Source organism: Corythoichthys intestinalis, chromosome 14 (genome assembly GCF_030265065.1).
Source record: "Corythoichthys intestinalis isolate RoL2023-P3 chromosome 14, ASM3026506v1, whole genome shotgun sequence".
Taxonomy (NCBI): Eukaryota; Metazoa; Chordata; class Actinopteri; order Syngnathiformes; family Syngnathidae; genus Corythoichthys; species Corythoichthys intestinalis.
The window spans coordinates 38,600,520-38,627,895 of record NC_080408.1 but is presented as its reverse complement, the minus strand read 5'-3'; the positions used below and the strand labels follow the sequence as shown (position 1 = coordinate 38,627,895).

Sequence of the window (27,376 nt, the reverse complement as noted above, 5' to 3'; positions counted from 1 at the left end):
TTTGCAAGATTTTCCCTCCTTGGTAAATGAAATTATTATTTAAAAACTGCTTTTTATATTTCCATGTGTTGTCTCTGTGCGATATTTAAATGTGTTTGATGAACTGAAACCGTTGTGATTAATAAGCAAAAAAAAAAAAAAAAAAAAAAAAAAAAATCAAGATTGGGTCAAATACTATTTCATGGCACTGTAATGTACCTTACATTTTGTGTGTGTTTACGGTGGTGAGTGTTTTTTTCTGTAAAATGGATGTGCTTTAATACAGCCATTATATAGTGTGCCAATTGTTGGAAAGATGTGATGTTATCATATACCATATATTCACGTTGTGAATATATCAGAGTAAAAGTGCAATCAATTTGAAATAAGTTAACATTGGTTTTGTGAAAGCAGAAACTGAGTGTACACGCTTGAGAAAGGACAATCTGCAAGTGTCTGCAAATGTAAACATAGTGCAATAGTAGTTGGAATCCATCCTTTATTGTTTGAAGACTCTTTTCTTTTTGCAATACAGTCATTTTCTTATTACACGCAAGATGTGATGGGCAATGTACAATGTTGTCTCATCATCAAATACGGTCACACATTTCCTTTCTACATATTCTATACCAGAAAGTTTCCGCATGATTATTGATGTACTAATCATCACGAAAGCTTTGTTGCTTCCCAAAAAGCTTCTTTTTTTTTCTTTTGTTTTTAATGTTGTTTTTCAAAGTGCATTTTTTAGGATTGCAAAGGTGACTCATTTGTCCCCCACTCAGCCATAATAATAATAATAATAATGTACATGTCAGTATTCACAAGAGGGCCTGACTGCTTTGCTGAGAGGAACAACTACATTTTCCCACTACAACACTTATCTGGATAAATCAAAGAAAACGTATCAATATGCATGCCATGAACATTCCTCCATAAACATTTATAATCATAATAAATGTACTGTCAAATATTTTTTCTTCTTCATTGAAATATTTTAGATAATTATGACAGTATTTCCCACAAAATGACAAATGCTGATAATGATGAGAACTAATATGATTTACATTTTGTTCTGTTTTTACACACAGGTCATATGGCTAAATGCCACAGTGTATAGGGCAACACCCTATTTATTCATGTTAATAGCATTTGGTCCACAAAACCAAATTTAGCTTTAAAAAATGTAGCAGGTGAGTGTTTTTAACTTAAAAATGAAAGTGATCTGACCTATAGTTGTCCTTTTTTTTCAAGTTCTTACAAGTGAAACATTGTCTTGGGGATGAGGAGAAATTTATATATTTTATATCTTGGTTATTATACTTTTCTGTTCCATGGAACAGCTTTGACTCTGTAGAATTTGGTTCCAAGAGGAACTTTGAACCTGTTCTGGGCCTGGTAAGAGAGCACAGGAGAAGCTTTTGTGAGGCCCAATGCTCCAAAAAGTTAACCGTGTTCGGAATCGATCATTCATTCCCTCCTCCCTTTCAACAATTATGCCTTTCATATAGTACACCATACATTTAATTCATTATTCAAATTAATATAGTTATTAAACACTAGTTGGGAATTCCGTTGATTATATAATTTTTAACTCATAATTACAAAATTCCGGCTCAATTTCAGCTACTTTACCTTCCAAAAGAAATACAAAACCATAAAATGTGCTCTACACAGTGGATTAGGGAGTGATTTCGAACACAGCCAACACAACAAATGTCTATTGTACACACGTATCTATTCTAAATTGTTAAATACTCTGATTAAATACCTTTTTAGCCTGGCAATACTCCTTCTCCATCACCTTTCCAAGCACCCATGGCCGTCTTGATGTCCCCGAGGCTACACAATCGCAAAATACAGACTCTTTACACATATGCTTTTTAAAATATATATTAAAAAAAAATTAAAAACGTTTTTGCTAAAATATTCTAACTTATGACCACAAAGCTTTAACTCTAACCCGGTTTAAGGTCCAGCGCAGTGAGTGATTCTGAATGCAGGAAATAGAGCGTCGGCCCGACGGTGAACAGTACGTAGTTGTCATGTCTTTCATCCAGGATGATGAGAACCAAATCACCAACCTGGAAACTTATGTGGGCAAACAACAAAAACTGAAATTAAATAATTGCCGCATGTTCGTGGACATTCACGACTTTTAGGTAAATGAAGAAGCTATCAGAATTGACTTATGAATGATTGGTTCACTTACTCTCTGATGGCAATTTTGTCAGAGTGCCTTGAAGACACAGACGACATGCTTTGAGACATCTAAGAAAACAAAATGGCAAGGTCAGTTTTTATGTAAAAATCACCAGGGCTTGATAATTTGTTTGACTCGAAATGTACATTGCTTTGCCTATTTACAGTATTGTTCTGTTTATTATAAATTGGCTTTTCAGTCATGATTGTACTCTTTGATGCCATTGCCACCTAGTGGAACAGCCAGAGCATTGCAACAAGAGTGGACTGACCAGTCTTTGACTTAGGCGCTTATTCTCTTCCTCCTTCATGTGTAAAGTCTGCAACAAATCATGGATGATGTTGATTAAAACCACACCAAACCCTAGTGTACTATTTCCACCAGATATAGTATACTTTGAATTCAGTGACATGGAAAGGTTTTTTTATTCCCTTAAATCAACCCAAAAAGTTGTTGTTTGACTAACGCAAAGTGTGTGTAAATACCCTTTCCAGCGCGAGTATCCTCTGTTTTTCCTCTGAAATCAGGATGTTATCACTAGACACACAAAAAGACAAATAACAATTAATGAGTATGAAAAATTATGCTAAATTTTGTTTTATATCAATGTTAACTCACTGGCTGCCACTGACTGTGATAGCCAATTTCTTTGAACTAGGAGGGCTGACAGCGAATTAACATTTGTTCATCCCTCCCAGTTCAAACAGATTGGACGTCCACTAATGAAAAACCATAGACTTCACTATCAGTTGACAAGACAGCTCCCACAAACATTGTGCCACGCCTTCCTGTTGGGGGCCAACCCAGGTAGAACGTTGAGTTGGCTTTCACAGTGATAAACTCAAACACGCACTGCGTTCTATTGCTAGAATTAGGTGGAAACAAGACGAAGGTTTTACTGCATAAAAGCAGGCAGGTGATTTGGTTGAGGATTCGAGATAATTATTATACTAAATAGTAGAGCTGGGAATCTTTGGGCACCTACCAATTCGATTACGATTACGATTCAGAGGCTCCGATTCGATTATAAAACGATTATGGATGCACCCCCCTCCTTTTTTTTTTTTTTTAATGTTTTGTACATTAGTTCCAAAATTGTTCAAAAATCCTCTCAGGCTAAACCAAACTACTATTTCAGTATCAAGTTAACATATAACAGTAAACAAATATACAAAAATAACAGTAAATAAAATACTCCAGTTCCCATTCTGTATCAGCAGCTTTAAACTACATTCAATTAATTTAATGTTGTGAATCAACCGTTACAGTTGTTAAAATTGCTCCCGTTATTCCATAATTTCCCTTCTGTCTACTTTTGACATGTCAAAGTTTTAAAACTGTTTCATCATTTAAAGATAGATTCAAGACAAGATTTTGCCGATTTAGGAGTATTTTAGATAAAAAGTTAATTAGGTTCGCTACAAAAGAGCCTTCTAGAGAAGTCTACTGCTTTAAGATGGCGGCTGTTTACTAACGCCGGCAAGTCTGTCATTTCGCATCTCTGTTCAATAATACATGTTCTAACACCTCCGTCATCTGTCATTTTGCATCTAGATCTACATATATATGATATCTACTGCAACCGTATGTTTGTAGCAACTAGCAACTGGGCGTTGTTTGTAGCGGCTGTCGGCCGCATTCAGGTAGGATTGTTTTTTTATCTAGCGCCATGAGTTGAACATGATATTTGCTCTCGGTCCGTTCCTCATTGCGTCCCAAAGACCGCACCTACTGTGTTTTACTTCCGCTTTACCTGGTATAATTCAATAATCGGAATTTGGATGTTATTGAATCGTTCTCGAATCTTCCACGGCCGAATCGCGAATAATCGAAGAATCGGAAATTTCGCACGCCTCTACTAAATAGCACCATGCGTGCACTTTTGAAACGTGAAAAAATAAAAATCATTGGATAAAATTAGTGTAACTTTGGCTTGAAATATTTGCGTAAAATGAACGATAATTGCCCGTTTTTTGCTTTCAACCAAGAATCTAGACTGTTTTACGCTCATGTCTTTAAAAATTGCACAATTTAAGCATATATTTACAAGAATTTTCCATTCAAAAAGCTCTTTGTTTCGTGACGGCCACCATGTTGGATTATACAATATCGTAACTTTGACTTGAAATATTTATGTAAAATGAACGATAACTGCCCGTTTTTTGCATTTAACCAGGAATCTAGACTGTTTTACGTTTATAGCCATAGAAATTGCGCAATTTAAACATATATTTACAAGAATTTTCAACTTAAAAAGCTCTTTGTTTTGTGACAGCCGCCATGTTGGATTTTGTATTAAAAAAAAAAAAAATTACAATTGCTATTTCTGGACAAAAACTTATAGATGTTGAATATTGCTATTGAGCCTGAAAATATACTGTAGGTGATTATCTCTTCATTCGGTGACTTTTGTGCATCTAGCATAAAATCTGAGAATTTTATAGCCATTCAAGTTTTGTTATAGCGCTGAAAGAGTTACAAAAGTTGCTATTCCGTAGAATTTCAATGGAATGCTCACTGGACTGTCACCATGCTGGCTTCCACTGCTGAGTCGACATGCTCGTCATCCTTCAAAGTGGCCACAGAAGCCAATCTGTCAGTATCAGCCAGGAGCTCGGAAGAACATGCTCCAGCGACTTCATGCGGCGAGGGGTGTGTGGTAAAGATGGCCGAGGAGACCAGTGCTGTGCTACGCAGGCGGTTCAACTCCTCCTCCAAGTGCTTCTTCTCCTGCATCACGCTGGCTCGGTCCTCAGAGAGAGTCTCTATCAGGGCTGCGAGCACAAAAAATGGAATTGTTATCCTGTGCTTTTTGTGGAACATTAAAAGGTACTCACCTTTGTCCTTTTCCTGCTGTTGAGTGACGTTTTGTAGCTTCTCCGTGAGCTCACTGATGATCTGCTCCTTCTTCAACCTCTCACGGGTCAAAACCGTGTTAAAGTTTGTCTAGAAAGACAAATATATCAGACATCAATTGTAAGATTATCAACACTTTCAGACTAGTTTATTGTTGACTTGACGGTAAAACTCCCATTGAACAAAACTGGTGTTTCGGGAAAACACCGCATTTGCCACTTCAATTTCGTTCTACATTTTACAATGACAATTCTTCTAAAGTAGAAAACCTGCTGTTCGGCTATCAGGGAAGTCTTGAGGTTCTGGATCTCCTCATTCTTCCTTCTTTCTAGAAGCTCTAACTGGGTCTGCAGAGAGGCCCTCTCCTGCTGCAGGCGCTCTTGCAGGGCCGAGTCCAGAGAGAGAGGTGGATAAGCGCTGTTCTCAGTGCACAGGAGTGGCCCTCCATCACTGGAAGAAGAACTATTTCATATAGAAAGCAACTTGTGAAGACAAGAAAGTTCACTGATAGGATTTTAAACATTCAACACTTATTGGTGAGTTTGTCAAAAATTTACCTCAATGACAGTTTTTTATGAAGTTCATCTTCAAGTTGTCGTATCCTATCAGACAGTTTCTTTTCTGTCGCTTCATTTTGCGACTTCAACACTTTTACAACCTCACTTGAGGCTTCCTCTTCTAGTCTTTTCTGTAAAAGTTTGTTTTCTGCCTGCAAATTATTGCTCTCAGTCCTCAACTCCCGCTCTAATTCTTGGAAATTCCTCAATTGCAATTCCTTTTCTTCATTCAAAGCGGACAACTGCTGGTCCAACTCTTGCTTAAGGTCCTGCAGTTCCTCAGCATGGTTCTTGCGAGCAGCATTAACTAAGTCTTGCAAATTGGAGATCTTGAAATTCAACCCATCAATCTGCTTCTCATGTCTGTCCTCCAGCTCTGAGATGCAGTGGTCTTTCTCAATCGTCAAAAGGCTCTTCAGCTCTGCACAGTCTTTTTCATACTCCTCATTTTTCTTCTGTAGCTCTCGTTTGGTCTTTGCGAGCTCTTCGTTAAGAACTTGCGTCTCAGTCGCAACCTGGGAGTTTACTGCCTCGTCTTGCTGCAACTTGATTTTATCCAGGAGGACCTTTGCCTCTTCTACTTCTGCCTCTTTTAGGGCCAACTCCATTTCCACTTTGTAACGCAGTTCTTCAAGCTCAGTAAAGCGAGCCTCCAGGTCTTTTATTTGAAAGTCTTTCTCTTTTAGAGCACTTTTATGATGTTTTGTTGTCTCCTTTAACTTAGCTATGTTGTCTGCATCAATCTGTTTCATAGCTTTCTGGTGCTCCTTTGTCAGGTCACCCACTTTTGCTGTATGTTCCGCTTTCAATCGTTCCTCAAGCTCCTTCAAGTGCATCTTCTCCTCAGCTTCCAGTTCCAGTCTAATCTTTTGCTGGCCACGTTCGATCTCGAAATGCAAATTCTCCAGCTGACTTTTTAGAGAGTCTCTGCAAGACGAGAGGCTCTCAAGCTCGGCAGCTTGATTGCTCATCAGCTGCTCTGACTCCTTGATCTTTTCTTTCAGGGTATTCTCTGTTTCAAGCCAAAGCACCTTGTCGCCCTCCAGCTGAGTGAGTTCTTTCTCTTTGCGCTCCATCAGCCCCTCCAGCTCAAGCATGGCTCGCTGCACATCTCGAACAATGTTCTGGTTGACTTGGTTGTCTTCTGTTAGCGATTTGACCTGCTTCTCAGACGCTTGCTGAATGGCGAATATCTCGCTCTGATGCTGCTCTTTAAGCTCCAGCTCAAGTGCTTGGCAGATGTCATTCACCATGTCTCGAATCTCTATGCTGACACTCCTCAGAGCAAATCCAAAGTCATTTTGTTCTTTTGAGACCTGAGTACGCAAGCGATGCAAGTCATCCTTCACACACCTCAAATTGGAGTGGGACTCCTCCGCGGCTAGTCGATAGTTGTCAATCGCTTGATGGAGCGCGGCAATTCTCAAATTCTCCCTCTCCAACGTCGTGGTGTCCTGCATGCGCTTGCTGTCGATGGCATTGATGACTGAGGAATAGAGAGACTCCACCATCATTTCAGGGCTGGTCGGATCACTAACGGGGTTCGGGGAGGTTAGGTTCTCCTCGATCACAAACTCATTGACAGCGGACATGAAGTCGGACTCTGGGCTCTCCGCCAGGGAGTCCAGGTCGAGGGAGCTGGGCTGCATGACAGGATCCATGTTGGGATGACCGATAGTTTCAAAGTCAAATGTCTGTGCGTCGATGCTGTCTGGTGAAAGGTCCTCTAAAGGGGCAGGGACATGTAGTGGGTCAGCGCTGGCTCCTTGAAGGCTGAGAGAGGTGGGAGCTTTGGAGGTTGTGGCCGCCTCAGGTGGGCTTCCTGCAGACTGGGGGGTCAACACAGTTGACTTGTGTGTGCTCTGGTTAGACGATGCCTTTAAATACAGAAAGACCGATGCAATTATGTGCATAGAATCTAGTTGTGACAAGAGCTTGGCGATTTGGGCTAAAATTGTCAGTACGATCTAAGTACTTCATATTTTTCAGAATCACAAACTCAAAATACAATCTAAAGCTATTTATCATGTTAGTCTTGCTTGCAACATCCTTTGCAAAATATAATCTTATTGCAAGTGTTGTATTCGGGCAACTTGTTATTTACTTTGACAAATTGAAGCTTTTAGGTTAAGCGACTCCAAGATTCCATCCTTCAAGGCTTTTCCCCTCAGGGGTCGCCACAGCTAAACAGTAACTTTGAATGTCAGATTTGGCACACAGGTTTTACATCGGATGCCCTACCTGACGCAATCAAACCCGGGTCACCAAAAACGACAGTGGGGCGTTCGGACCACTGAGCTAACACTGGGGCTTTATTGTGAAAGTGACTACTTTTGGTCATTAAAAATAGTTTAAAATAAAATAAAACCCATAGAATCCCTGCGTACACATTATTAACATTTGGTCTACAAGTGTGGCCTACATGACCCAAAATGGTCACATTTCGGTCATGTATTTTTACCCACTACCTTAGCAGGAGTAATAACGGAGCATCTTGCGCATGTGTGGCGTCTTTTTTTGTGACTTCTATTTTTGTGGTTAGTAACTTATAGTTAGTATACAAGATTTGTAAGTCAAGAAAGCCTCAATTTTTATGTGCAATCCCAACTACACTGGAAAAATAATGCCCAAATGTACTTGGAAAAAAAGAGGATGTCCCTTGTATTAACTTCCTAGTTTACTGATACATCAGTACGTAAGATTCAACAAATAATCATGTTTGTGAACTTTCCATGTAAAGCTCATGCCAATAAACAACCATTGAACGATGTAGATTTACCCTTTGTTCACTCAGCAGGTTTGTGATGGTTTGAGACATCTCGTCCAAACTCTGTGCAGCTTGGACTAGCTGATGGAGTTTCTCCACGTGCCGATTCAAGGGCTCAAAGTCACACATTGCTGGGATCCTGTCGAAAAAAGAAAATAGGGGAGTTTAATTAATTTAATCAAATTGTTACAATTGCATACCATACACCTGTCATCCGCAAAGGCTTACATGAGAAAAGGCTGCACTTCCACAGGACAACACGACTTTAAGTACTGCAGGTCATCAAGAGAGATGTCTGGAAGTTCGTCATCAAATATTCGCGGCTTCCGGGTCTGTGAACAATTGGGTTCAAAGTGAATACAAAGAAATAATTAAATCAGTGTAAAATCCTATCGTTCGAGAAACATAAAGCCTTACACAAAATGAAGTTGGAGGCCAAGCATCAAGCCCTCTAAACAAACGATTTCTGAGAAAGGACTTTCCTGAAAAAGGCATTCATATGATGAGCTTGTGTACGACGTCAGAAAGTAACAGACATGTGCCGATTACCCATTTCAAGGTATACCGTGGTATGAAAACGGCAACGTTTCAAAACCGCAAAATGTCATACCGTCCATAAGGTATTAGCCATTTTTTATCTCCCAAATACGCATGGAGGAATCCCTCGCTTGTAACTAAAAGGCTCAACCCTACCCCACCGCTTGTTGCTCAGTGTCAGTGAGTCAGCTGTGCTACACGATGGAGGTGAAATTCCTCAACTTTTTCTGCCCATCGAAGAAATTGAAATTGCTGGTATGGGAATACTTCGGCGTTTGCAGAGTGTGGCTGCCGAGGACGCAATACCTCCAAATATGATTTCGCATTTATACAAAATTAAAGGTTGGTAAAAACTGTCATGAAAGTTTCCCACAGCTATGAGAGTTAACTCCAGCATGTTTAGTGCGTCTAGCGGTGGTAAAACGTGTTTTTTCTCTCTGGCAACTGTCTGTGTTGAGAAAGAGAGTGTATTCATAATGTAAACATGATACGAGTCATACTCACGTGCTTTTTATGGAAAATAATTCAATTATATTTTTCTGATGGTAGTAATGTTGAGCTCTGGCTGTGGGTTTAAGCTAAAGGAATGCATTATTTTTTAAATCTTTTATTTATTTATTTTTTAATTCATTTTAACATTATACCTATGTTCCAATTTGCTAATATGTTTTGAAAAATAAAAATAATGTTCAATAGAAATTTTTCTTTTTTTTTAAACCCACATATCTCAAAGTAACACATTTTAGAGCTGTAATTGCAATGCCGTGATACCGTGAAATTTTTGCTTGAGGTTATCATACTGTCAGAATATCATACCAGCATACGCCTAATGACAACATATGCATTCTTTTTCCTTACTGAAGAGTTTTCCAAAAGTTTCTCTTTTGAATTTCTCTGCCTCGTACAGCTGTTTTCCGTCTTTTACAAGTGCATACGCCCACTGGGAAAACAAAAAAGATGCCACTTTTAGCTACAATGTCAAACACACAAAAAATAAAATAGAGACAAGAGAACAGACCTCTCTGTAGTGTCGCATAAACATCTTTCTCCGAACAACCTCTACAACCGCCAAGCAGTACATTTGGGGCACTGTGCTGAGGGCTTCAACCACACGCACCCTTTCCAGGAGCTCAGTGAGGAGTCTGAGCAGAGCTTGAAGTTTCTCACCATCCTGGTCTGCATGGAGCATCACGTAGCAGCACCATCTGTGGAGACGATTAAGACAACAGGTCGGGAAAGTGAGCTCGAAGTGGTCAATGGCAATATATACCGGCAAGAGAATAAAAACCATGAGGGACACTACTTGAGTCGGACTTGAAGGTTATTTGCAAGTTCCTGTTTTGCAGTAGTGCACTTCTTTTTGATGTCTAACAGCTTCCTGTGGTTGTTCAACATGATCATCAACTGGTTGGTGTGACTCAGACAAAGGTCAGGCAAAACAGATGTGTCCTGCAGGTTTTCAGCCCGTTTCTGATTTGCTGAAAATCCCTGTAAGTGATACATGTTATTTTCTAACAAAAGTAAATGAAGTTTTTTTCCTTTTAATAGTCGCTCTCAACAGCTCTACACACCTGTACTCACAACCCCTTGAACAAAATATCAGCATAAAAAGTTTAAAGCTTAATGAAATCAAACTTTAAAATATAAACACTGATAAATACAATCCACTATTCAACACAATACAGGAATGATTAAGTTAATTGACTTATTTTTGCATCTTTCATGCATGCATACTTGATAGTTGAGAGCGAATGATATCGACTTTAACATACCTGAGCAAGTTCTTTTTGTTCGTTGACCAGTTTCTTGCAGCTTGCAATCATCTGGTCAAGAGCATAAAGCCGGTCCTCCAACCCCTTGATGGCTTTCATGTTTTGATTATCCAGCTTGGCGATGGTATCGCGACAGTCTGCCAGGAAAGGTTGAATGATACGCGGGTCAAGCTGTTGGACAAGAAAACAAATGACCGGTAAGCGATTTACAAAAAAATTATATATATTATCAGGTGCACCTTTGTTTTTTTTAAAAAACATTAGCTCACCCTATTAATGGAATCAAAGCATTTCCTCACGACAGACTCGACATCGTTTGGCCGATCCTGCACATTGATCCAGTCCAATAGAGTGACATTGAATTGGGGAATATTGCCAATCATGTGTATGTCTTCATCCAGCAGCGCAGCTCCAAGGCCTTCGTTGTCCGGCATTTGACTCATGTCCCTCTTACTAGCACCTTCACACTTAGACGTCTCAGTGGAACCTGGTAACTTGTGGCCCCGCTTTTCATCGGTGGCACATAGCACTGAGTCTGTTGATTTTTCTTCTTCCGTCTCATCAGAATCTTTATCCGGGGTGGAGGCGGACTTCTTCATTTGCTCTCTGTGACTTTGTCTCGTCAAACATTCCAGCAGAGGTATCCTGGCCATCACAGAGACTGCTGTCCCCAGTCTGTGATGATAGCAGCCATTTAGGCACAGAAGGATATTAGCTATGGCTAAGAGGAAACGTTTTTGCGAAAGTGACAAGGCGGGCATATTGAAATCAGTTATATTTATAGTTAAGTTTATTGAGTATACTAGTATACTTTTTAATAAAACAATAGATATGTCGAGCACAAACGAAAAATACTTTTCCGGAAGTCCTATTCTTGGGTAATTTTAATATCTTAAACGAAGATTAGTGGGTATTATGGGTAGTCCTTAGCTGTTCAATCATTAAAATTATAAAATATTTTCATCTGCTTATCAGCTTATGACTTTCACGTGTTTGAACTTCTGAATTTGTTATTTCATCAAAAAGCATCAATTTGCAAAAATCAATATTAAAATAACTGAAATTACATCACCAAGTCATCTGTGTTTGGTCTTAAAGGGACACTCCAGTGGAAGTCAACATTAATAAATATATCTTTCCTATGTCTACAGAACTTATCTATGATGTCGGCAAGGCTTTGTGAACACAAGTAAAGCATCTGTATTCTATTGTCAGCGGGCCTTTGCCGACTGGCAGCAAAGAATAACCCGGGAAGTCGGCAAGCAAGCGGCAGCTCTAGCAGCAGTTGCCGTCAGTTCATGCCTATGGTCGGCTACAATTTGCTTGAAATTTACCAGGCCCTGACAGCAGTATTGTAGCCAACTGTATGCATCCACCACTGGCCAATGCCTAAAGAAAGAACTCCCTACTGTGTGGAACCCGCGGAGCTGCTGCCCACCACTATCTAGACTAGAGATGTCCCGATCCGATATTTGGATCGGATCGGACGCCGATATGGGCAAAAAAATGCGCATCGGTATCGGATCGGCCGACATGGAAAAATTCCGATCCAGACTTCCAATATAGTTTTTCTTTTAAAGTCCGGTCCGGGTTTTCCAGCGCACAGATTTACATAATCCATTCCAGTTTTTTTTTCGGTTTCCCTAAAATCTGGTCCGCATTTTACGGCACACCTTCAACACACTACATTTACATTACCGTCTCCCAATTTACCGAGAGACTTTATCGGTAAAAATTAGTGATGCACGATAATGCATTTTTCAACCGATAACGATAACCGATAATTTCCTCCTCATTCCAACCGATAACCGATAATGTCAAGCCGATAATTCTATTAAAAGATTTATGTAAAATTTTAAAGTATACACAAAAGAAAATATTACTGTGCAAAAATATGATTTATTGCTCTTTTTTTCAACATAAAATACGAACAAGTATTCAATTCCAACATCTAAATAATGACATTGTCTGACATTGTGTAATGGTAAACCTTTGGCAACAATTACTTACAGAGTAAATACCTAAATTGCACAAAAATGCCTTTAAAAGTAAGCCATTCCTAACATATATAACATTAATACACTGCAAAACACACCTCCTTAAAACTAGTCAGTTTTATAAGTGTAAATCTATTAGAAATAAGTGAAATTATCTGCCAGCGCTTTAAGTGTATTTCTCTCAGATTTCTTGGAAGAAAAATAGCTAGCTGAAAATAATCTTAACAGCCTTATTTTAAGCAATACACTATTATACTTAATCCTACAAAAAAAAAACTTTTTTAAAATAATATTTGTGGCTACAGAATGTTATTGTTATTTCATTACAACAGGAATGTGCATATTTAAATTGATGAGTGTTAATAAGTGCCAATAAGTTTTGATTATCTACTGTGACTGTAATTGAGCAGACAAATACGTTAAATTAATTTGAGAAGTGATTGCTAATGTTATATACTTTATTGCGCACTGTGAAAATGATTAACTCGAAGAGCGAGATGTCATGTATCCATTCTGCAGCGCGCTGTTTCCATTTGCGGCACTCACGACATGTGCTTTACAGCAGCTAAACTGATACACGGCAGTACTATTTGGATGGAGTTGGAGGTCGCATCTCCGTGCGTGTTGTTTTGTGCCTGAGTTTTGTTAAGCCGAAAATAAAGGCAGCGTTACAAAATCATCTGACCGCTCGTCATTTTACATACTGAATGCATTATTGACTGGCTGACTTCGTTTTCTCCATGTTTAAATTATCATCTAACCACTGTGCCGTCATGATACGCTTGCTTACTGGACATCACTTTTACAAATATCAGTGGTGAAAATGTGATTGGCATGTTTTTCATGAAGAATGGTGGTCGTAGGGCTTTGGCTCTCGGGTCATTTCGGTAAAAAAAAAAAAAAAACCTTTCTCGTCTCGGCGGCTACGTTCGTACCGGATAATCCGCCCACACCGGCCTGTTCGCCGCGGCGTATTCGGGGCCTGGCTCTATTCGCACGCCGTGGGGGAACGCTCGAGAAACCGGGGTGTTCGCCGGAGGTCCTGAAGCCGGGGAACCAGGCTCTGCCCGCCCCGCCGAGCGGCCTGCCGGACCAGCCAGAGCGACGGGCTCCGTCGGAAGACAGCTACTTGCAGACTATCGGTCTCCAGTCGTGCCAGTGTTTCAGCCTTAGATGCGAGTTTACCACCCACCTTGGGCTGCTTTCCCAAACAACCCGACTCTGTATTGTCACAAGCCCCGTAGTTTAGCTTGTGTTTACAATAACTTTAGCATTCCCACTAGCAGCAGCCTCGTATTCGTTCCAAAAATCTTTGTGATGCAGTTTTAAATGAATGCTGGGTTAGTGGTTTTGAATGAGGACGCTTTCTTTCGGCCTCATGGAACTTCTGGGGTACATGTTTCGCAGATGGCGAGAGCGTCGTTTTTTTAGTAACAGCCGCCATAATATTCAACTATTTCTTGTCGTGTAACTCCGCCTCTTCAACCCCTCCTCCCTCAGGGGCTTCAGAGAGGGGAGGGGTTGAGGAGGCTGCGTGCTGAATTCTTCGGTTGCGCACATTTGGAGGCTAAATCAAGTATATAATTATCGGATTGCATTATCGGTTGAATTTTTTTATTATCTGGATTATCTGTGTGACGTCATAATTGCCATTATCGGCCGATAATTATCGGCGACCGATATTATCGTGTATCTTTAGTAAAAATGTCAGCTGTGTGGGATCATTTCACCTTAAAGGACGACAAAGACGAAGAGGCAGAGTGCAACATATGCCACAATAAAGTCAAGCATGGTGGTAAAGCTGTAAGAAGTTTGAATACAACCAACCTAATCAAGCATTTAGCGAAATACCACCACAAACAATATGAGGAGTATGTTAAGAAAACCGAAGACAAAAAGAAAGGTCCTACGCAACTAACACTGGCAGAAACTTTTGCTATGCGTGACAAACAGTCCCAAAGCCCAGGGAATAACGAGTCATTGCCGAAGAATTCATTCTGGATGACGAGCCATTATCTCTCGTGAGTAAAGACGCACCATCCAACACTTAGAACCACGGTACAACATGCCCAGCCGTCATTACATCCTTAAGCGATTCGGCCATGGAAGATTCGAGAACTATTCACAAACATCCAAATTCTGATTATTGAAATATGTCAAGTAAAGCAGAACTAATACACAGCGCGGTCTTCGGAACGCAATGAGAAATGGACCGCATTGCGTCCCGAGAGTATGATGAGAGCATGCTTGTCATAGACCCGGGTAATGCCAATGCTCAACTCACAGCTTTAGCTCAACTCATGCCGCTGGATAAAAAACACAAGAATACCTGACTGCTGCTGACAGCCGCTACAAACTAGTCAACATCGTTTTACTGTAGATAATAGATATCATATGTATATAGAACTAGATGGAAAATGACAGACTCGACGGAGTTACCAACATTGAAGCATTGAAAACTAGTTGCGTTAGTAAACAGCCGCCATCTTAAAGCAGGAGACTTCCCTAGTAGGCTGTTGTGAACCTTCCAAGCGAACCTAATTAACTTTTTATCTAAAATACTCCTAAATCGGCAAAATCATGACTTGAATCTATCTTCAAAACAGTTTTAAAACTTTCACATGTCTAAAGTAGACAGAAGGGGAAATTATGGAATAACGGGAGCAATTTTAACAACTTTAACAGTTGATTCGCAAAATTAAATGAATTGAATGTAGTTTAAAGCTGCTGATACAGAATGGGGACTTGAGTATTTTATTTACTGTTTTAAAATGTTAACTTGAGACTGAAATAGTCATTTATTTAAACCTGAGAGGCTTTTTATACAATGTTTGTAACTAATGCACGAAATACTAAAAGCATCAAATAGCTTGGGGGGGTTGTGGGATTTTCCACTGAGGTTGTTTGTGTGTTTTGCTTTTTTAAAGTGATCCTCTAGTTTTAAGACAAGTAATTCTTAAAAGATACATCTTAGTATGAGCTATAATAATTTGACATTAAATCCCTCTTAATGTTTTCGTTTTAATAAAATTTGTAAAATTATTTTAACAGATTGTTCGCCATGGTTGTTGACGTCGCAGTGCTGTGACGTCACAAGTCCCGCTGCCGGACTTCAGCGTGTCATTCATTAGCAACATGTCGTCGGTTCGTCCCTTCCAATTTGAACCAGAGCGGAAAAGTGAAGAGCAGGACAGCACTGTCGGTCGTTCACAAGACGAGCAGCAAAGGCGAAATGCAGAGCAAGAAATACCTGATGAGGCAAGAGTTGGGCTAAACTTCTGGTGTACTTGCGGCAAGCGCATCTCGATGACAATGGAGCGAGAGAGCGTATGTTGTCGAGAACTCAGGTTTTTGGTAGCAGATCTTCAAGGTGAGTTATTGCGTCATCTAACTCATTCCAATGTAATTGTGTAGATTGTTAGCATCCAGAGCTGTCGTATGCTTTACATACAGTACAGGCCAAAACACCTTGGCATTCGTGCCTTTTTATTTTCTTGACCATTGACATTATAAACTCTCACTGAAGGCAATAAAACTATGAATGTGTGGGAGCTAGGGAAGGAGGCGGAGTATCAAACCACGGAGCTAATCCGCGTTGTTTTATTGACATTTAGGCTGCAAGAAATAGCCATGTCTGTCTGGCATGCGACCCGCGGAAGGTAACGTTATTTCCAGCTGGTCCCTTCACAAAGTACCCCCCCCCCCAACCACACAACGTGCCAACATAATTTCCGCCGGTGAATTCTGTTATAACTTGCTACAAATGCACACGTGTGTATTGTGTACTTAGAAAAAAGGTGAAATAACTAAAAACGTGTAATATTCTAGTATCTTCAAAGTAGCCACCCGTTTCTCTGATTACTGTTTGGCACTCTTGCCATTCTCGCGATGAGCTTTCAGAGGGAGTCCCCTAAAATGGATTTTGACTTCACATGTATGCCATTCCGGCGATGAGAATTTATTGCTTTATCAATGGGGTTGTGACATTTGTGTTGCATTGAATGAATTGCATTGGACGTGCTTTGATCAGTTTGAGTGGCAGCATCACTCATATTAGTTGAATACTGAACACACACACTTACTGCCTGATGAACTGACAGTAGAGGTGAATTATTAGCTTCCTCTGTGACTAGCGGTACGCCCGAAGGTTCGCCTCCCGCTGTAGCGACAGGAGCGGCTTGGGTGCTTAAGAGGGCGGCCAGAGTGTCTCGTCCGTCTCGCTTCATTGCGCGCATTTCACTCGATATCCGAGCAGGCTGAGGCTTCTTGTGCGGGAAAATAGTTGGAACAGCATTTGGTTTTAGTCTGTGCTTATATCTAGCCGCTCCGGTGAGATCTTTCATTAGTTGTCATCTACTAAAATCCTCAAACGCGGTAGGAGAAAAATGGCGACAACAAAGCCTTGGTTGTTTGAGAAGATTTGCTTGTCTACAGGCATTTTCCCAAACCTTTCTCCTCTTCTTGTCAACAGGAAATTTGTGGAGACTCGCATCACTCTCCTTGTTTCCATTTGACTCGAAATTGCATCCATAAGCAGCACATCGTGGCATTTTACTTCGTGAGTTAAGCCAGTAATACACAGTTGTTGTACACACGCTACACGATTGGAAAAATATCATCTACATCATCACTCCGCGCCCGCAGAACATGGCGCCAACTATCGGTCAAAATATGCACTAAATATTATAAAATATTTCCATTGATTTAACATTTTATGTGTTTCTAACGACATATTTTAATACAAGAGAACAATTGTGGTTTATTAGAGCCTACATGTCTTTAAAATCGAGGATCACTTTAAGACAGTTTACAATATTATTTGCCCGTTTTACTGACTGACTATGTTATTTCTGTTTGTTATTTATAATGTTTTGTGTTTGTCACTGAATAAACAGGTCAGTTTCTTGTTACCAACCGTTGTGTGTTATTCAAACTCACCTAATTCAGCTGGCTAGTTGTTATCAAGAGTACTAAAACCTTTTTCAACATGAGTCTGACAACTAAGTAAGGAGGCTAAATAACTTTAAACTTAAACACATGCTCAGATAGGCCGGTATCGGTATCAGCCAATATCGGTATCGAATCGGAAGTGCAAAACAATATCGGTATCGGATCGGAAGTGCAAAAACCTGGATCGGGACATCCCTAATCTACCCCATAGGTGTCAAACCAATTCCACAAAGGTGCTGGATTTTGTTCCAACCGATACCGCGCAAACTGTTTAACCAAAGAATTTTCTCTTGAAACAAGCAGCACCTGACAAAGTTTAACTGATTAGCCATGTAAGAGCTCAGATTGGTCAAAAGGTGTCCTCTTCATTGGTTGGAATGAAAAACTGCACCCACTTGGCCCTTTATGGAGTCAGTTTGACAGCAGTGAGCTACACCTTCCATAACTATTCAATGCTCAAATTATATACAACACATATTAACCAGACGGAAGATGAGTTCGGTGACGGCGGTGGTAAAAATTTTTTCTGCTGCCCCTGCAAGTAATGTAAAAAACTCGGCTGAGGTACGTTTGGGCCAGAAAGCAAAAAATCTAGGTAACATCACCTAACCCAGTTTTTAGGCCCGGCCAAAAAATCCTGGCAGAACAGCAGACATAAGAGTTTCTTGCTATAACGCAGAGATTCAGCAATCAATTGTTCTCCACCTATGTACGTAGGTACATTATAAGCACTTAACTTCAAACATAATTCATGCATTTAGAAACAAATCTTCAAAATGACTGGGGTGTCTCTTTAATGTTATTTGCCAATGATTACAAAATATACACTCCTGCTGGATTACTGGACTTGATGAGGCAAACTGTGTAAAACTTACTTACAAACTTACTTTGTGAGTTTGAATTTAATATCCTCCAGATCGTGCTGATACGTCGAGTACGCAGTGTCGAATTTTACCAGTAGCTTCTGATAGGATAGTGTGCAGTCATCCAGGTTGGCCATGATGGCTGCCCAGCCTTGATGTTGGAGGTGTTCATCATGAACTAAGCGTTCACAGAACGAGCTAAGCTTGTTGGCAACTTCAAACATTTCCTAAGCAGAAAGCAGGAGATATCAAAGTTGCAGCTCATTTTCTATTTCAAAAATAAAAAGATTGGTTTTAGGATGCCACAACATTTCGCATTGAACTTCCTTTTCTTAAAAGTTTATGTATATGCAATATGCACCATCAAATTAAATCATTTAAAAGACGAGTCATGTTTCATAAATGACAAGACATGATAAACAATGACTGTGTAAATGGTATGATTAGCAAGGAGCCAATGTCCAAATGAGGTTTCAGTCAGTTTCTAACAAAGTCAATTACCAGAGCAAGTTGTGTTCGAGAGGCAACGGTGTGAAAGACAGCTGGCATCAGTAATGACTCTTCCACCTTCACTTGAATCTCACTCTCAATGGAGAAGGTGGTTTTAGGGATTGTTGGATCCCGGTCGGACAAGATCATCTCCTTGTTGAACAGGAATATGGGGTTTGTCTCCTGTAGACAAGCAGTGACAAATTGTGAAATAAAGCAATCAGTAGTAGAATGTAAATCCTTATTACTCTTGAAAGAGGCCCGATGACCAAACGGACGTTTCCACACCAGAAAAAGTTTTCTGCTGTGCACAATGTAAATTTAAAAAAAAAAAAAAAAAAAAGGGGGGGGGTGGCTTTCTTTAAAGTGATTTATTTTTCCCTTTGAATTCATAAAGCAAAAGTAGTTTGTATCCAATGTCTCAAATATTCAATATATATATATATATATATATATATATATATTGTATTCATTTCATCTGTCCTGATTAGCGTAGACACGGAGAATAGGAATCTGAATATGCTGATGGTCTAAACAGTTTTAATGTATCACATGGAAGTTTGACATACTCATACTGTGGTTGTTCATTTAGTTATATTTATTAGGAGAAAGCACTGAACAGGGAGGGGTAAATATTAATAAATATTTTCAATAGTATACGCTAGGCCTGAACAAAAAACTACTGCTGCGATTTTTTGGGGGTTTGCGATATAATATCGCGATATTTAAAAAAAAAATATATATATTATATACAGAGGCGTGAGAAATTTCCGATTCTTGGATTATTCGCGATTCGGCCGTGGAAGATTCGAGAACGATTCACAAACATCCAAATTCCGATTACTGAATTATACCAGGTAAAGCGGAAGTAAAACACAGCGCGGTCTTTGGGACGCAATGAGGAACGGACCGAGAGTAAATATCATATTCAACTCATGCCGCTAGATAAAAAGAGCAATCATACCCGACTGGGGCCGACAGCCGCTACAAACAACGCCCAGTTGCTAGTTGCTACAAACATACGGCTACAGTAGATATCATATATATGTAGAACTAGATGCAAAATGACAGACGACGGCGGTGTTAGAACATGTATTATTGAACAGAGATGCGAAATGACAGACTTGCCGGCGTTAGTAAACAGCCGCCATCTTAAAGCAGTAGACTTCTCTAGAAGGCTCTGTCGTTGCGAACCTAATTAACTTTTTATCTAAAATACTTCTAAATCGGCAAAATCTTGTCTTGAATCTATCTTTAATGATGAAACAGTTTTAAAACTTGGACATGTCAAAAGTAGACAGAAGGGAAATTATGGGATAACGGGAGCAATTTAAACAACTGTAACGGTTGATTCACAACATTAAATTAATTGAATGTAGTTTAAAGCCGCTGATACAGAATGGGGACTGGAGTATTTTATTTACTGTTATTTTTGTATATTAGTTTACTATTATATATTAACTTGATACTGAAATAGTAGTTTGGTTTAGCCAGAGAGGATTTTTGAACAATTTTGGAACTAATGTACAAAACATAAAAAATAAAAATAAAAAAAGGAGGGGGGGTGCATCAATAATCGTTTTATAATCGTATCGGAGCCTCTGATTCGTAATCGTAATCGAATCGTTAGGTGCCCAAAGATTCCCAGCTCTAATTATATATTTTGATAAATATTTTTTACATTTATATTTTTTTAAAAGAAATTTTTACTAGATGACTTGAATAGCTGTTTGGAAAGACTTTGGATGACTCATCATGACCACAGTGTACAGTATTCCATCGTTTTTCCCGGTTAATAGGGACCAGAGTCCGCCGCGACAAGTGAAAAACCGCAAAGTAGCACATACCCCCCCCCATTTTTTTTTTTGTGTGTGTGTGCGCTCAATGATGTATTCAGATCTAGCACTGGACAGAGATACATATAAGACACGTTTTTTCTCACTTTTTTCCCCAAAGAATGATGTTTTAAAATGTGTGTGTATATATATATTAGGGCTGTCAAAATTATCGCGTTAGCGGGCATTAATTAATTTTTTTAATTAATCACGTTAAAATATTTGACGCAATTAACGCACAAATACCCTGCTCAACAGCACAGTGAAACGTGTACTTGTGTTTCTCGGAGTTTTGGCTCCCTCTGCTGGCGCTTGGGTGCGACTGATTTTATAGGCTTCAGCAACCATGAGCATTGTGTAAGTAATTATTGACATCAACAATGGCGGGCTACTAGTTTATTTTTTGATTGAAAATTTTACAAATTTTATTCAAACGAAAACATGAAGAGTGGTTTTAATATAAAATTTCTATCACTTGTACTAACAGTTATCTTTTAAGAACTACAAGTCTTTCTATCCATGGATCGCTTTAACAGAATGTTAATAATGGTAATGCCATCTTGTTGATTTATTGTAATAATAAAGAAATACAGTACTTACGTACCGTATGTTGAATGGATATATCCATCTTATGTCTTATCTTTCCATTCCAACAATAATTTACAGAAAAATATGGCATATTTTATAGATGGTTTGAATTGCGATTAATTGTGATTAATTACGATTAAATAATTTTTAAGCTGTAATTAACTCGATTAAAAATTTTAATCATTTGACACCCCTAACATATATATATACACACACACACACACACACACACACTCACCGGCCACTTTATTATGTACACCTGTCCAACTGCTCGTTAACACTTAATTTCTAATCAGCCAATCACATGCTGGCAACTCATTGCATTTAGGCATGTAGACATGGTTTAAGACAATCTCCTGCAGTTCAAACCAAGCATCAGTATGGGGAAGAAAGGTGATTTGAGTGACTTTGAACGGCATAGTTGTTGGTGACAGAAGGGCTGGTCTGAGTATTTCAGAAACTGCTGATCTACTGATATTTTAATGCACAACCATCTCTAGGGTTTACAGAGAATGGTCCGAAAAAGAAAAATATCCAGTGAGCAGCAGTTCTGTGTGCGGAAATGCCTTGTTGATGCCAGAGGTCAGAGGAGAATGGCCAGACTCGTTCGAGCTGATAGAAAGGCAACAGTGACTCAAATAACCACCCGTTACAACACAGGTAGGCAGAAGAGCATCTGTGAACACACAGTACATCGAACTTTGAGGCAGATGGGCTACAGCAGCAGAAGACCACGCCGGGTGCCACTCCTTTCAGCTAAGAACAGGAAACTGAGGCTACAATTTGCACAAGCTCATCAAAATTGGACAATAGAAGATTGGAAAAACGTTGCCTGGTCTGATGAGTCTCGATTTCTGCTGCGACATTCGGATGGTAGGGTCAGAATTTGGCGTCAACAACATGAAAGCATGGATCCATCCTGCCTTGTATCAACGGTTCAGGCTGTTGGTGTAATGGTGTGGGGAATATTTTCTTGGCACTCTTTGGGCCCCTTGGTACCAATTGAGCTTCATTGGAACGCCACAGCCTAACTGCGTATTGTTGCTGACCATGTCCATCCCTTTATGACCACAATGTACCCAACTTCTGATGGCTACTTTCAGCAGGATAATGCGCCATGTCATAAAGCTGGAATCATCTCAGACTGGTTTCTTGAACATGACAATGAGTTCAATGTACTCAAATGGCCTCCACAGTCACCAGATCTCAATTCAATAGAGCATCTTTGGGATGTGGCCGACAAATCTGCACCAACTGTGTGATGCCATCATGTCAATATGGACCAAACTCTCTGAGGAATGCTTCGAGCACCTTGTTGAATCTATGCCACGAAGAATTGAGGCAGTTCTGAAGGCAAAAGGGGGTCCAACCCGTTACTAGCATGGTGTACCTAATAAAGTGGCCGGTGAGTGTATATATATTTTTTAATAAATGCTTTTTAAGCACTTCAAATGTAATAATTATGATCAGTTTTAAACATAACTGTCCCACCAAATCATTTTTAAACAAGAATAAAGTACTGTAGTAGAAAAATTCTTGGCTTTATTAAATGCTTCTGTTTACCTCACATGGCTGTGACTCTTGGAGTGACATGTAGAAATTACAAACTCCTCATAATCCTTTATTTCAGTCATATCAATTATATCAAGCGTTAATTTTATATGTCTCGAACATCTCCAACAGACACACACATTCATTCCAGCCTGCGCTTCCTTGCAGAAACTGTTTAACAAGTTAAACGATGATTGACCGATTGCTGCCCGTGTGACGTCGGCTTCTTTGGCCAGATCAAAGCCATAGTTAACTTTAATAAGCAAGTGCCACAGTGACTGAGAGCTGGGAGAGGAGGTGAGGGAGGCTGTGCGAGCGAATGAAGCAGAACAAAGGTTTGTAAATTGGAAAAAAAATAATAAAAAACTATCGCACGTCCTTGCGATGGGACTATCGCGCATGCGCACATAACGATGGCGATGTTTAAACGATATATCGTTCAGGCTTTGTATACTCAAACTAATAGTTGACAGCAGCATGACAACTTTCAACTCCCCGCCATTATGTTACATTTATTATTTCATTTGTTTATTTATTTAATGTCTGACCCTTATTTCAGGTCCCCTTGGATTAACCTGCAAAAGCGGCTGCTCGAAAAAATAAACTTTCCCTGCAAGGTCCTCCTTGGAGATTAAAAAAATATATATATTAGGGACTACAAAGCACATATTTTGCTGACAATCAACATAAAAAGATAATTGAAAGAGAGAAAACAGTTGCTGCAAATGTTGCAAAACTGTGATCTAACATTTGAGCTACGGACAGTCCAAAAGGTTACTTGCACTACGACGATGGTAGTGCCACCTATAGGTGAGATAATCGAGTGGTATCGGGATTTTATTGTCGAAAAACGTTCCCTCCGCTGCTTAGTGGCATGACATAAGAACATTTTAAGGCGAAACATGGGTGGCTAGACAGGTTTAAAAATTACGGGTATCTACATTGTGCTACGTCCAAGATGCATTTGTGGTTCCAGACAGTCTATTACAATGGATGGCCTGACAGAATTAAAGTTCTACACACCTAGGCCTGTCGCGATAACAAATTTTAGTGTGCGATAATTATTCTTATAAATTATTGCGATATGCGATATTATTGCGCCCCCCCCCCCCAATTTTTTTTTAACCAATTTACAATAACACAGTGAGAATACAGTATATATTAATAGATCAGGTACACCCATTTAAACGCGATAAATATTTACTCTTAAATTCAAAAATACTTTTTAAGAAATCACAACTAAAAACAATAGACCATGCCTCTTAAGTAAAAAACAACAATATTGATACCACACAGAAACACAGAATAAATAAAATGTGTTTTAAAAAAAAAAAAATTGCACTTAACTTAAGCATTTAGGCAAATTAAAACTTTTCTCGTCATAGCTTCTGCAATGGTGTTCTGTAGGGATGCAACGATACAGTTAAGTCATGGTTCGGTACGATTTTTGATACGGGGGACATGATTTTCGATCCGATTCAATACATTTAATGCTCTGTAAAAAAAATAACAATTATATTTTTTGTTTCGTTTCTTTTGTTGTTGTTTTTTTTTTGCTAACAAGCAAAAATTAAATTGCCATCATATAAACATGCATTTTAGTGCATAATATTTATGTGCTTACTTCTTACTGATCTGAAAAAAATTTGTGTAAAAGTGCTGAGAACAATCTTTACTGATTGTAAAGTGAGGCAGGGCACATTGTTGATTGCTTCAGCTCTCTTAGCAGCTAGGTTTACTACATGAGCAAGACATCCTATTTGTGGTCCGAATCCATCTGTGTCACGTACTGAATTAACAATATTTGCAACATTATCTATAGTCACTGGTATGGATTGATTTGGCCTTCTTAACTTCCATTCAGTCATGACAGTTTAGAATTCATCGATGTAGTATATGGACTACATGTCCCATAATCACTCTGGGCTCACGTAGCCAATGGCATGGGACGTAGCACATCTAGTTTGCCATTTCATGATATCTAGTGTGTGCACGCATTAAAAAAGTTAGCAAGCGCCGCTGAAGTCACGTCTGCTCATTACTACACAACACCAGCATATGACAATCGACTTTCATAAACAGGACGAATTTGAAGCAGCTGTTCGTTGTCAAAGCAAGGCTGTTCGTAGCAAACAAGTCGATAACAATGTTTTGGCGGACTACGTTGTAAATATCCGGCGTTGTGCCGAAAAATAGCCGCCCCTCGTGAAATGTCACTCCTGACAGGAGCGCCCACACATCAACAACACCGGCGCGCCATGGATGGTCCACAGCCACTCCGGAGGACTGACGCGGCCAGTATACGTTGAACAATAGGATATAATGAGAACGATTGGCTCCGGCGCTAGTTTTTGCCAGACCTGGAACGAAGATGCATTTTGCGCAGTTGGTAACGAGGAATACGAACTTTTAACAGCACGTCTGCCGCACACGCGCACACACGTGCATGAGAGGCGATAAATCGCAGCGGAAACATTACCGCCTTCATTTTTATTTATCGCGCGATAAATTGAATTATTGCATATTGCGACAGGCTTATACACACCTTACATTTTTCTTAAATTTCATGAAAAATGGGTGGTGCCCCTTATAGTATAGTAGTATACCATATAGTATAGTTTGAAATTTACAGTACGTATTCAAAGCATTTTACTGTTCAAAATATGTCATTGTTTTATAATACATTGAAATAGGTTAGGCAGATCAAATGAGCCTCGTCTTGACAGTTGATGTGAAAACAATATAATTATACACTTACAGTGCCAGCACTGTAGCTGCAGACTCGCCTTTCCGCAGCCATACATTCCCCTCCATTGACAACAAGTACTTGATGTTGAATTGCAATCTTATATTTTGCCTGAATAGCATGTTTGAGCTCCAGTACGCTAAAAAGGGGCAAAGGAAAGAAAAGTTAGCTTTTCCTCAAAATAGTGGGAAGACAAGCATTTAATGGTGTTGCTTGGCCATTTTTCTTACGTTTGGACAGCAAGATCGGTGTCAAATGTCAGTGTGCTGCCATTGTTAACCTGGAACACATACAACTTCATGTTGAATCAGCGGCTGCTCTCCGCTCTTGTTCATTTAGTCATCAGAGGCACCCTTCAAAAAGAAAAGACAAAAAATTAAGCGATATCAGTTTCCAGTTCTTTGTGTTCTCAAAGTAGAAGTGTCATTTACAATAGACGTTTCCTAAATGCACAAACACTTTCCAGAGTTATATCGATGTAAATAAAATTTTTTTTTAAAAAAAAGAGGGTCAATACTGTACTGCCTCTTCTAATGGACACGACTCACCAGAACGTTGGCAACACATTCAATGGTATAGGTCTTATTATCGAGTCCCTTCATAGGGACATCAAAGATACGACTGACTGTCATGTATTTTTTTTATTCTGTTCTTGTGAAGAGCGTGAGTTTGTAGGCATTCAAATACTCTTTTAGAAACAAACGGACAACCTCAAACTGACTTAACCCTCGTGTTGTCCTCAGGTCAAAATGACCCGCCACTGTGTTTTGTTTTGGAGGGTATTTACTCATATTGTGGCGAAGGACAAGTTGAAGCAAATTGAAATTTGGTGTTTAAAGTTCAGTTAAACCACTTGAGTTGGGATTTAGTGAAGACGGGTCAATTTGAACTGGAGGACAAAGAATGTATACAGAAAATGAGGCCAACAGAAGGGTTAAGTGGCATTTGTAATTGTACCCTGCTAACTGTGCTAAGTAGCCATTAGCCCAACACAGCTGTCGCCGATAATAATGTAATAATTCGCCTTTAACAGCGACCAATCCCCAGCCATATGTGTATATCAGTATACGAATGACATTATACGGTCCAAAGCATAGTACCTTACCTCACTTTACCCGCATTTCCCGCTCTTGGTCTCCACCTTTTACCTAAGGCGAGCTAGCTGGCTAAGCCGTGTTACTTTGGCATACATGGAGCTAACTTAGCAACACTAGCTCGACGACGCGGCTAATAACAGGTATAGTGAGTGAGGCGCAGTAAACGTGAACTGCATTGTCATCGTGGAATTGCTCTATTTTTCCAAACATTCAACCAGGGTCGGTGTAACAAACGTCCCCGAGGAGCCCCACTCGGTCTGTTTTGTTGTTGTCATCTCCTGTGGGCGGTTCGGAAACGATCGGCTCTATGGGCCAAAGAAAGGACAAAATTGCACATTAGTTTTACAAGATATGTTATTGTAATGAAACATTATATTAATGTCCAACATTTTTCAAAAATATTTATAATGTAATCTTTTTAGGCAAAACTAAATTAAATGTTAAGTGATTTGGTGTTTTGTTTTTTTTCTAATTTATTACTTTTTACATTTTCGTTTTGGCATCCTAAATGACCATTATAATACGTCTTATTTTTAAAATTACAATATACTTATAATGGTGAGAAAGTTCGATCTCGACAAATGTAGCAAAG

The 27,376-nt window shown here is 39.4% G+C and overlaps 1 protein-coding gene across 2 annotated transcripts; it reads right to left on the bottom strand.

Moving 5' to 3' along the window:
- Positions 1 to 414: 414 nt before the first annotated feature.
- Positions 415 to 27,376, bottom strand: rb1cc1 (RB1-inducible coiled-coil 1). 2 transcript variants are annotated; one of them, XM_057858050.1, is made up of 24 exons: positions 27,335 to 27,376; positions 26,793 to 27,089; positions 25,918 to 26,040; positions 25,700 to 25,826; positions 18,980 to 19,150; positions 18,503 to 18,705; positions 10,938 to 11,343; positions 10,669 to 10,839; positions 10,200 to 10,384; positions 9,915 to 10,101; positions 9,755 to 9,836; positions 8,777 to 8,841; positions 8,588 to 8,691; positions 8,372 to 8,498; positions 5,593 to 7,469; positions 5,305 to 5,497; positions 5,017 to 5,125; positions 4,698 to 4,953; positions 2,665 to 2,716; positions 2,451 to 2,498; positions 2,189 to 2,247; positions 1,940 to 2,067; positions 1,748 to 1,818; positions 415 to 1,371 (listed from the first exon to the last, which is right to left on the bottom strand). In XM_057858050.1, the coding sequence occupies exons 3-24, from the start codon at positions 25,986 to 25,988 to the stop codon at positions 1,294 to 1,296; spliced, it is 4,770 nt and encodes a 1,589-aa protein (XP_057714033.1). In that variant the 5' UTR covers positions 25,989 to 26,040; positions 26,793 to 27,089; positions 27,335 to 27,376; the 3' UTR covers positions 415 to 1,293. The 2 variants fall into 2 exon arrangements, with proteins under 2 accessions (XP_057714033.1, XP_057714034.1); XM_057858051.1 differs by lacking the exon at positions 27,335 to 27,376 and having other exon boundaries at positions 26,793 to 27,092.